This window comes from Colius striatus, chromosome Z, assembly GCF_028858725.1.
Source record: "Colius striatus isolate bColStr4 chromosome Z, bColStr4.1.hap1, whole genome shotgun sequence".
NCBI classification, from domain to species: Eukaryota; Metazoa; Chordata; class Aves; order Coliiformes; family Coliidae; genus Colius; species Colius striatus.
The window spans coordinates 21,503,148-21,515,316 of NC_084790.1; the positions used below are offsets into that span (position 1 = coordinate 21,503,148).

At 43.5% G+C, this 12,169-nt stretch overlaps 1 protein-coding gene across 2 annotated transcripts in view; it reads right to left on the bottom strand.

Annotated features, from left to right (window-relative positions):
• The window catches only part of CORO2A (coronin 2A), a 61,777-nt gene that overhangs the window by 10,601 nt on the left and 39,007 nt on the right, over window positions 1-12,169 (bottom strand). For both annotated transcript variants that reach the window (XM_062017633.1, XM_062017634.1), the window contains exons 2-3: window positions 8,825-9,025; window positions 3,624-3,740 (exon numbers count right to left, since the gene is read on the bottom strand). In XM_062017633.1, coding sequence (XP_061873617.1) covers window positions 3,624-3,740; window positions 8,825-9,025 — 318 coding nt within the window. The remainder of the gene's footprint in view (window positions 1-3,623; window positions 3,741-8,824; window positions 9,026-12,169) is intronic.

The window sequence follows — 12,169 nt, forward strand, 5'->3', positions numbered from 1 at the left end:
TGATAAAAGAACTGAGAACTTCCCTGGTGAGATAACAGCTATAGCACTATTTGCCCTACAGAAAACTGCACTAGTACTGAATGATTTGCAAATGACACAGACATTTGTCGAAGTGTACAGAAGCCTACTCAGGCGGCCAAATGGTAGAAGTCCATCAGAAACCTAAGTACAGGGGTCCATTGGCCTCCAGATTAAGCTTTACAGCAGTAAGTGAAAGCATCACACTTTACAGCTTCAAAAGTTACCATTAAAGTGTGGGACTGAGAAAGCAGGAGAGGGAAAAATAGGTTGTGCTCATGCGTAGAAGAACTGCCTAGAATGAACCATTCTCTCCCCAGGCTATGAAATGGTTGATGCTAAAAGCAAGGAAAAGCCTGTGGCTGAAATCTCAGGAAGCATTAAGCAGCAGAATTTGCCAGTGCTCAGTGTGCAGAAGAAGCAGATTTTTGAGACAGACCTGCCAGTTCAAGCAGGAACAATGCAAGAGCTGCTTGCCCCTCTACGCCTTGAAGAAAACCTGACAAAGCAAAGTAAAAGGCACAGAGTTGCCCTTCTAACCACAGGGAAGAAGATCTTCAGCAAGCTGAATTCATACGTGCCTGATGATTTGCCAAAAGGAACAAAAGGGGTAAAGAGGATAAGTTCTTTCTGCATACTGTTTAAACTCTCAACCACTAGCACCAGTCTCAGTGCTAAACTTGCCTGAAGCAGCAGTGGGAGCTGGAAAGGGCACTGAGTGTTCACAGAGACTATGGGCCCTGCCGTGTCCAAAAGTACTACTGTATGTGCTTCAGCTACATGCCACAAGAGATAGCTGTGGTACTGCCAAGGCAAGATCCAGAAAAGCTGGTTAATGGCCAAGAAATCTCTGAGGAATGTGGGTGATGGCAAACTTGTACCACCTTCACAGAAGCTTGTGCCCTTCCTCAAAATTTCCAAGGAGACCCAGTCCAGGAATGCCATCAGATGCCTTATTGCACACAAGTCAGAACAGCAGTTTATGCCAATGCTCAGAAATCATTAGATCTTTAACAATAGACTGCGAGGAAGGCTTTGACTGTAATTTCCATCCCAGTGGAAATGGTGGACATCTCTGGGATCCCAAAAACTTCCTCAGACTTCTCTTATCACAGAGAAAGTGTTGCTGTGGAGATATACCAACAGTAGGTCTAATCTGAGCTCTCTAGTACACACCAGGAAAAGTAAGACAGATGTTGACCTCACAGAGTGAGTACAACAGAGGACAAGTGCAGCACAAATCTGAGGAGAGCTGGAAAGAAAGGGATTTATTCAGTCTGGGAGACAAAAGTCTGAGGAAAGTTCTTCTGGCTGCCCTTTAACTGCATTGCAGGAAAGCACAGAGAAGATGGAGCAAGGCTGTGGAAGTGCACAAGGAGAGCACCAAAGGATACAAATGACAGTATGGGCACTCCCTGGACATCAAAGGAGTCCTATTTTCCTTACAAGGAAAGTACTCAACACCTGGAAAAGAGCCCATTGAGGCTACAGGATCTGTAGCCTTGGAGTTATTCCCTGCTAATCTGGACATGACTTGAAGCAACCTGATTCAACTGGCCTGCTTTGAGCAGGGCTTGGACTGACTGAACTCCACAGGTCTAGCTACCAAAAACACAGCCTGCTGTCCTCCCTGTTTAGCAGAGGAAAGAAGTGTCCCTACATTGTGACACTATTCAGGAGACCCCTAAGATCTCATTTCCTCAATGACAATAGAAGGGTAGTACCAAAAAAGAGACTACAGTCACAAGACAAATAACCAAGAACAACTTTTGGTGCTGAGATCAGTGACAAGCCTCACATTTCCATTCTTTAACGTGGAGAATGATGCAGTGCCCAGTAGGAAACTGGAAAAGCAAGCTGACATAGACAGCGTATCTGCATAGACTCTGGGGTCTTGGTGGACAACAGAATAAATACAAGTCAGCAGCATGCCCTGGTAGGAAAGAAAGTTATCAATATCCTGGTCTGGAACAACAAGAAGATAGCCACTAGATCAAGGGAAGCAATTTTCCCCTTCACCTAGCAATCACTAAACAACAGCTGGAATATCACATCTCTTGCATCCCAGTGCAAGAGAAATGATCATAAATCTGAATAAGTCCAGTGGAGGCCACCAGGATGCTCAGGAGGCTGTGGCACTTGTGCTCAGAGGAGCAGCTTGATGAAATGGACTTGCTCAGCCTGAAGAAGAGACAGCTTCAGGAAAAATTGATAGAAGCCTTCAATACTTCCAAGAGTACTGCGAAAATAGAGCCAGGCTCCATCTTGAAGTGCAGGGTGGGAGGACAGGATACAGTGTACATTAACTACACTGAGAAGGTTTTGACTGCATATGAGAAAAAAAAATTCCCACGTGACTGGTTGAACAGGTTTCCCAGAGAGGTGGTGAAGTTTCCATCCTTGCAGATTTACAAGACCCAGCTCCATAAAGCTGTGCTGAAGTGTGGGTAGAGACTGTCCAAGCTCCTTTCCAACACAAATGGTTGTTTCTGTAACTGCAGCAGGAAGCTTTGAAGCTTGTGCTTGTTCTTCACCTAAGGCTCAAAAGAAGTTGTGGTGGTGCCTCACTGTCACAAGTCCTTTCTGAGGAGGCGTGAAACCTGGCATACAGGTTGGAAGATAAAAAAAAAAAAAAAACCCTCACAAGCAGCCCAGAAATTGGAAAACAAACCAAAAAAAGCCTTCAAAAAAGATAGAATATACAAAGAAACAAAGGCAAGTCACTAAACAGGAAGGACAATTTAAAGGGCCTAGACTTCCAATTCAAGAGTGATTTTCAGCAGAGCTGAAATGGCAGAGGATATGCACCCAGCCAGGGCTGGAGAAAATGAAAAGGAAAGCCTCCTTGATGCTGTGTGGCAGTGGGTGAATATATTCAGTGGGAGAAAACACATGTGGGATCTCTGGAAAAAAAGCACACTAGTTAGTCAGAGGCCATCACTGTCACAGAACATCACACTTTTGACATGACACAGAAAGCAACCTTTCAATGGGTAGATATGAGCTAAAGTGTCCCTTACAAACACGAATAAAATCTTTCTATTCCTAGTAACTAGTCTGCATCTATGCTAGAGTAAGACTTAATAAGTCTGCATCTTAATTATGCAAACTTCAGCCAAACCACTTACTGCAGAACAGTGCGATGCAGATCCCTCAGCTACCCTATATTTGATCAGGTGTGACTGCAGAATAACTGAGAGCAGGAACAAGCTCCACAGGGAATTAATCTGACATAGCTGTTTCAGATTAGGTTATGTTGAAACTTTTATTCTAAAGTAAAGGAAGAGTTTCATAGCAATTAAACTTGAATAGTCATTCTATTTCAAATTCATATTCCATTTTTCTCATGCAAATACAACCAAAAAGATGCAAGCTCCTAGAAAGCAGATCCTCCTCCTTACACTGATTTTGATATATCATAAAAAGGGATCACACAGGTCTGACCTCAAGAGGAAAAAAGGAATCTTACTCTTACCCGACTTGTTTCCGTAAGTATGTGTATATATGCTTTCACATCTCACCCATAGGCTTTTTTGGTTTTTATTTCTTTACCCAAAAAGCACATTAGCCAGTTAATACCACAGAGCACAAGCTAGCAAACTTACTGTAGCATCTTCTGAACATGAAGCTATTACAAAGTCATTGAATGGGTTCCACTTGATGTCCAGAACATTCCCCTTGTGTCCACATACTCTGGGATAATGTGGGTCAAGCTTGCCTGTCTGGAAAAAAACAAAAATCATCAAAACTAAGGTGAGTCATAGAATTACTGGACATTTTCAAGGACAATCCAAGTCAGCTCCAGCAAAAACCTCTTTCTGCTTCTTATGCTCCAATTGCCCTAGGTGCTTTCTATCAGTTGAGAATGGGGTTTTGCTTTCCCTGCAAGGTAAGTCTTGACATACCACCAAAAAGAAAGGAAACAACTGTTCAAGCTTTCTTAAGTACACATTGCTATCAAGAAATCTCTGTAAGTGCAAGGATTGAGACTGTGGAAGTTAGAAGATGGTATTTGGTTCTGACATCAGAATAAAGCTTTGAGGGGAAATATTTATGAATGAGCTGAATCTTCCACATTTTTTAAAGACCTTGGCAAGGAAAACAAACAAACAAATCTCTTTCAAAAGTAATTTCTTATAAGCATGGGTAAAAAAAAGTTTTCACTTTTTCTTTCTGGCCTCATCAGCAGGATTCCTTCTATTTTTAAGAAAAAAAAAAAAAAAGACACTTGTGACACAAATTATACATGTAGTTTTTATTTCAACGAGCTATCTGTTTCTCTCTAATGATGTTCGAATCCGACTATTCATCGGATTCAATCAGTATCCCAGACTCTCCCAAAAAATGCCATGTTTGGGCAGCCTCTCCACCAAGTGTACTAAGGAGTACTTAGGGCCTTGTGCCACGTGGGGGCTGTGTTGCATCAGAATAAACGCATACTGCAGGCACAGGCTTTGCTAAAAAAAAAAAAAAAAACAAGTCAAAACATTCACAACGTGCTAGGAAGGGTGCTGGCGAGTTTATTAAAGTTGGAGCGGTACTTCCTTCTCTCTGCCTGGAGCAGGAGAGGAATGGGGAACGCCAGGACTCATCCTGCATCCCAGACACTGGTCCAAGAGCAAAGGTCAGTAACTTAAGGAGAGAGACATGATGGAGAGCTGGTGATGCTTAATCTGCTTACTTTTTATCTCACCTGGAAGAACGGTAAATCAAAATTAATGCAAATGCAGACGCTTCTGGAAAGCAGATGTTTCTGTTGAGGTACTCAGAGGTAGGTCTTAAGACTGCACATCCGAAAGGAATCAGTGCTGGTCCTAACCTGGATATGGCTAGGATGTCATTTTCCCAGCCTTGAAAATCCATACAGTTTTGAATACAGGACACGGTGTGTTACTGTTCTGGCTTCACTGGAAAGTTTGTCGAATAGATTGGGACTAACCTGCTTTACACTGAACACCCAGAGGGCTTTGAAATGTAAAATACCCAGCTTTTTTAGACTACAGTCTAAAACAATTCCCTTTTATAACAGCAACAATGCAAAGTGACTGGGGAAGGCAGAAGACAGATAAAAGGCTTTTAGTAAGCAGCGTTCCTCCCGCCCACAGTGTCCTTCTGTAGGCTTTAGGGCTTGGTTTCAAGCTGGCAACTCAATGGGCTGGGCAGCCAGCTCCACAGGGATTCCCTCATCCCTATGGGAACTTCATCCCCTCCCAGAGCTGTCTGCCTGTCTGCTCCCATTTCCATTTGGGAGACTCCCAGGCTGCCCTGAGCTTGCTTTGCCTGCCCCATCCTGGAAGGCTCTCCTACCCCTACACTCCCAGCAGGTTCAACTGGCCCCAGGAAAGAAGCCTCTGTCCTCCCAGCCACCAGTCCCACCCCATTGCAACCCTGCAACCCTTGGACAAAACAAGACCCACAACACATGAACTCCTGACATGGAGGCTGACAACAAACATACGTGACAGAGAGGGCTCTTGGTCTTAGACACACATCCGCATGTGGAAGAGAAGCTCTTCATGTGCTGGGAGCAAATTTCATTCTACAGATTGAAAACTATTTTATAACTACATATGTCCCTTCCAAACCTACCATTCTATGAATCTATGTTGTTATTCACGTAGAAGTACCTGACTTCCATAGCTATTTTCAGAGCTTGAAAATTAGCAATTTTTCAGCCACTGACTTTCTAAACTCACAGCATTTTTAGAAGTAGTCAAACACTAGAGTTCCTTGACAAAAAAAACATTTCAGTGGATTTGTAGAGGGTATGTAACCATTGGATGGGTCAGCCCCACCTCTCAAGTGTTGTCCAAAGGGCACTAACACACTTCGTCACATCACAGCATAAGACTCACATATGGCATCAGTTAGGTAAGGCCTGAGAGGTCATCACAAGTTTCATGTCACAGTCCTTGCCCCAGAGAGAAGAGAGTTGGGCTTCCGTCTAGGAGGTTTACACAATCACACTTGTCCTCTCTGTCACACCTGGTGCTGACACATTGAAAGACTGGAGACTGCAAAGACTTGCACACAAATATCTCCCTGTCTCTCGGGACTTTGTTCTCATTTTTCTGTTCGTTTGATTTATGCTGCAAAGAAAGAGACAGACGCAATCTCAACCAAGTCTGGTCATCAGCAAAGGAAAAAGGCAGGCCTTTGTCTTTCAAAGGAAGGCCACAAAACTGCCATCTGAGTCAAGGTGCTTCCTTGGCATGTAGTGCATGGACACTTCTATCAGTAACCAATCTACACTCAGGCCATGCTGTGGAAAAGCAGCTCATCTGCTAGTTACAGCTACTGAGCCTGTGTCTCCTCAGACATGGAAGATTTACAAAGGCATTTAGTCTGTTCTAGGCCACAGAACCTGTAGCCACAGTCACTTCCCTCTCTGGTGAGATGTGCTGCCACTCCACTTAACTGGCACATTATCATGGGGATCTAACTGACACATGCTGCCACAGACAAGGGTGGCAAATACTCAGCTTATTCCTCTTCAGATTGAATGCAAAGGTCTTTTGAAAGAAGGGTATCAGTGGCAAAGAGCTTTTTCACTACATAACCTCTGCTGCTCACAAGCCTACCTCACCTCCAGGCTCTCAGAGAGGAAGAATGGTGCAGAAGGTAAGAAGTGGTATTTATTCATGGAGAGATGAGAAAGCTCCATACCCATGACTCAGCAGGAGAGGTGCAGAACAAACAAGCAAGAAGGCAGGGTTAAACAGAGGAAAGTTGAGCTTCCATATGAGCACATCCTAAAGCAGGCAGCCCCTCCAGTAGCATGCACATAATGAACTCAGAAAAGCACTGGAGGTACAAGAGCAGCATCCCAAGCAGGTTGCTCATCCTCTACAGAAAGTGCAGCCCTCCTTGTCATGGCTACCTCCAGCTCTGGCTTAAACACGACAACCTGGCTCTTGGGCTTTTCCTCCAGACTGTGGCATGCTTGAGATATGTCTGCTCATATGGATAATACCATCACAGGCACATGTCTCCAGATCAGACAGCTTTCAGTGCCTGGTCAGCCATGACAAGAGCCCAGGATGCTATCTGCCTTGGGTCACCACCACAGGAAGAGATGGCAGCCACAAATAACTACCACCAGGAGCACAAGTCAAAAGGTGATGCTTTTCACCAGAAAGCACCACTTTGGAAGTGTATAATGAAAAAAAGTAACCGGTACCACAGGTCACTCAGATAACACTTTTCTGTGGGTGGCTGAGGCTGCTCTTCCCTGACCAGCATGGGTCAGGAACAGGTAGTCAGAAGAAGGCTATATGAAGCACAGCCCATACAGATCCTTTCTCTGATCCACCATCAATGTTTAACCCTCAAAGGACTTTCTGAACTAGAGGACCTGCATCCAAACAAATACAGTTTAGAAAACAAAACCACTCCATAACTCCATCCTGTTTTGAACTGCTTATTTTTCTGGGCTCATCAGCATCTGAAGCAGTGAGTTCCATATCTGAACTGCAGGAGCATTCACATCTGCTGCTAATGATCTGCTCCCTGGTCTCCAGGATCCCCTTCAACACACAAATCAAGAATTGCTCCTTAAACTTCTTCCCTATCCTCTTCACAGTTTTATGTATCTGACTTATTCATCTTTTTTCCCAAACTGGCTGAAGTCTAATCTACAAAGTCTTACCTCACATTAAAGCAATTTCACACTTTCATTGACGTACTTTAATTATCCTTTTCTGTATCTTCAATTCTACCATGCTTTGGCTTCTGCAAGCAGTATTTCAGATCCGAGTGGAGTATCTAGGCAGATGTTAAGAACAAGAGAAGTGCTACTAAAGCCTAGCCAAGCTAAGAAGTAAGAAGAGAGAGGAAATCATTCTGCCAATGCTTTGAGACCTGGGTTCCACCCCACATCCCACAGTCATGGCTGTCTGCTTACAGATGCAGGTCTGTGATAAAGACAAGTTCTCCAGCTTCAACAGATCATGGTCGAGGGGGTAGAAATAACTCAGTCAGGAAAAACAGGGTAGTGGTTAATTTTAGAAGGACCGCCTCTGAACAGCACTGGCAGTGAAGGATATGAATAAGCAACGTCTACAAGGGCCAGGAACTGTGCTAGGTTCTTCAAGCATAGACAGTTCACTTTCATCCTTGGCAAATATATATTGAAAAAGTAGCATTGTAATAACACCATCAATTAACTTTTAATTAAAGGCTGAACATCTGCTTTTCATCTGTTCTGCCCTGATTCCAGAGAGCTCATAATCTCATAATGATGTTAATCTACATGCCTAATTTTTCTGAAACAATAAACATCAGACGGCCAGCTTCTCTCCTCTCATCAGATCCCTAAGTCAACAAAATTCAAAAACATGAGATTTGTTTCCGAAAGCAAAGTTTTTCCAACATCAATGCTTGAAGCTTAAGAGCTTCTTTGCCCGATAACCATGTCTCTGTTCTTTCACAAAGGAGAGAAAAACATATTAGATTCCCCTTTCGTCTCAGCTGAAGTCATGCTACTAACCTTTCAGTTTTTGCCCTGTGTATCTACTAACTTCTTTTTTATTCAGAATTTCTCCTAGGAAACAAACATCTGAACAGCACAGCTCCTGCTGATTATGCAAGAAAGGCAAATGAGATATGAAATGAAAGTGTTAAAAATCTGCAAGAAGCAGTGTTAAAACATAAGTGTACACATGAAGTCACTCTCTGGGGCATCTGGGGCACCTTTCATCATTTTGCAATTCAAGCACCAGCATTAACTTCAGTTAATATTCTCTGTGAGACCTAGCTCCCTATAAAGCTTGTCTCTTGTCTAGTATGTTTCCAGGGCAGAGCTCACCTGCTGGATGGGAATGATGACAAAGGCTCCCCCACCCGCACACTCGGTCACCACTGCAATGAAGTGGGGGTTCACAGTGCAGAAGTGGTTGTCATGGACATTGTGGGTGATGGGCACACTGTCGTAGCAGTTGTCCTTGCTGGCTGCTTTGCCGAACACATGGCGGAACTTGGAGCTGCGGTACGGCGGGTGCCACGACATCTGCAAGGAGAGAATCAGAACATCCCATGACATAAGGACTGGCCACCTCAGCAACACTTGCAGACTCAGACTCACCTTTACCCAGCACAGGATCATCCTCCCCATCTGGGCTTCTCACACCAACCCTCAGCCAACAAGCATTAGCTGCATTTTTCTCTGCTGGTCGTCACTCCTTTGGCATGACCTGTCTGCAAATGTTGCACATCTCTGATGGCGAGAGGAGAGTGCAGGAGAGAAAGGACAGCTCTCTCCGCCAGCCAGCTGGGCTGTGCATGGACTGGCTGTTTCTGGGCCACGTGGCAGCAAGTTTAAGAAGAGATGAATTCTGGTAACATAGAATTCAGGAAGCATGAAAGGTACAACATCTTGGGTGAAGAAAGTCTCAAACATGTCAAGTGAGCAAGTCAGTCTGGATGCATGCTTCACTTAGCTCTCATGTGGTTTAGGACCAAAAAGGAGTTTAAATTTTGCTCACATGAAGGGGAAAAAGAAGTTTAACAGATCATCGGAATAGTTACAGACATCTGTTGGGTTTTTTTCCCACTGACAATGACTTCCTGTATGTCTGGTTTATAACTGCACCACAGCCCTCTGACAGATAGTATTTTAAATGATCTTTAAATGAGATAAAGCAAGATAAGCACAAGAATGCCCTCCTACAAAAAGCAGTGGTGCTTAATGCAACTGATGCAATTTATTTAAATAGGAAACTAACAGTGTTGGGCAGAAAAGGAAAATGATACTATTAACTTCTGCTCTTTCCACAAGACCTAGACAATAAAAGGTACATAGTGAGGATGGTGAGAAGATCCTACTGTCCAAAGGAAAAGAAACACAGATCAGACAGGAATGATATGAGTGAGAGCCCCAGACAGTCAGCTGGGAGTATGGATAAAGACTGGGAGAGGAGGACTTGGTTTTGCCCCATATTGATCCATTTAACATGCCTTTACTGAACAGTATTATCAGTGATGCTGGAAGTTAATCCAGTTTGTTATCTGAATAATAATAATCAAGTTTGAGAATATGTCCGAGTTTTGCCTGGGAGAGAGATCATTTTTTCCCTAGTAGCTGGTACAGGGCTGTGCTTTGGATATGGTGAGGGAATAATGTTGACAACACACTGACGGTTTAGTTGTTGCTTAATGAGTGCTTATCCTAAGTGAAGGACTTTTGCTGTGCTTTGCCAGGGAGGAGAAGGTGCACAGGAAGCTGGGACGGATTGTGGCCAGGAGAACTCACCCAAACTAGCCCTCTACCACAGAATGTCATAACCAGTACATAAACTGAGGGAGAGGGGGTTGGCTCGGAGGGGCCCATCACAGTCAGACATCGGTCAGTGGGTGCTGAGCAACAGCATTGAGCATCACTTGGCTTTCTTGGGTTTTGTTTCTCTGTTATCTTCATCACCATTATTATTACCAATTATCAAACTGTTTGTTATCTCAAGCCACAGAGTTTTGCCTTTTTTTTTTTTCCATTCCGATTCTTCTCCCCATCCCACCAGGGCTGGTGAAGAAGTGAGCAAAAGGTTGGGTGGTGCTTAGTTGTTCATTAGGATTAAACCACAAACAAGCAGCGTCTGAGCTACAGCAAGATTCAGACCACTCACTCACACAGGTAAGGGTTTGAAGGGAAGTATGCACTCAGTGGCAGGAAACCAAGTGCATCATCATGTGACAAGCAGGGATCTAAACAATTCTAAACCAAAATGCCATGTGGCTGGCAGGGTATTGTATCTTCCTGGAATGGCTATTAAATGCCAGAAATCAAACTGGAGCTTTACAAATATCCGTCATCACAAAGATCCACAAAGCTCACAGCCCACATCATACTGGAAGATTTGGGCTGAGAACAGTGCTATTCCTATTCCCTGTCCCATTCCCTGCCTCCTTCCAATTTACCAGTACAGTTCAGAGCCAATGCCACCTTGGACAAATAGACATGAGAGATCTGAGAGATCTGGTGATGCTTTAACAGTCATTTGTTTGCTCACTTTTACCTTGGCATGTTTTACCTGTGCTAACCCTGCATTTGTCCAGATTCTTAGCTGATTATATTTCTTGTGGGTGAAACATTAGGTGCAAAGTAGGGGCTACCTATCTCAAACAAAAACAAAGAAATGTCAAGTTATTTGAAAAAGAAAGCATCAGTCCTGGGAAGCTCATCTTGGAGGAAGGGATATTCACAGGCATAAAGAAAGCTGAAGTTATATACAACCAGCTAACTCCCCAAAAAGCCCCAGAGATGCAGCGTACTCAGATAACTCCATACTCCTTACGGTGGTTAGGTTTATACACATCAAAAAAAAAAGAAAACTATTATATTGTCTGGATGCAGCAGCTCCTTACAGCAGGAACATTATCTTTCCAAAAAGAAATTAATTGCTTGGCTCCAAGGAATTTCTAGCTAAACTGCTCTTGAGGTAGAAGGGACTGTGTGGTCAGGAGGTCCAAAACGTCTCTGTGCATGTGTTTCCAAGCACACAGGAGAGATTCATTATTGCTATAACATTCCTATGGAGAGCAGGAGCACACAGCAAGACACTGACATCCAATATAAGACATTAATGGCCAATAAAGAACAAAGGAAATAAAATCAATTAAATACCCAAATTTGGATGGAGCTTAGGAAAGACAGCCCTCTCCCATTTCAACTTCTAGAATCAAGGTTCAGCTGCCACAGGAATTGGCTTGAAAATACCTACATTTTGCACAGCAGGGAAATATAATAAAATTGGCAAAGATAATCCCAGTTGAACAGCATTCCTCTTGACACAACTGCAGCCACAGCAGAAAGGTCAGCATTAAAAGAAAAAGTTTTAGGATAAAATATGGCAAAAAACATCTTGAAGAGGTGCAACATCAGCAGACTGCATCTGGTACAGTGGCAAATACCAACCACAAATAAAGCAGGCATGAGGACATTAGGAAAAACTTGTTTGGAAGGACCATGGAGAACTGTTCTACACTAGAGGTTGCTTGAGAGGTGACAGATCCCTAACCCTGGCAGTCCTTTCATGACTTGATTATACAAAGCCATATTCTATTTGATCTAATGTTCATAATAGTCCTGTTCAGAACAGGATGCTGAACTGGAGAAAACCAAGGGCATGGTGCTGCCAAATCACTGAAACTTTAATAT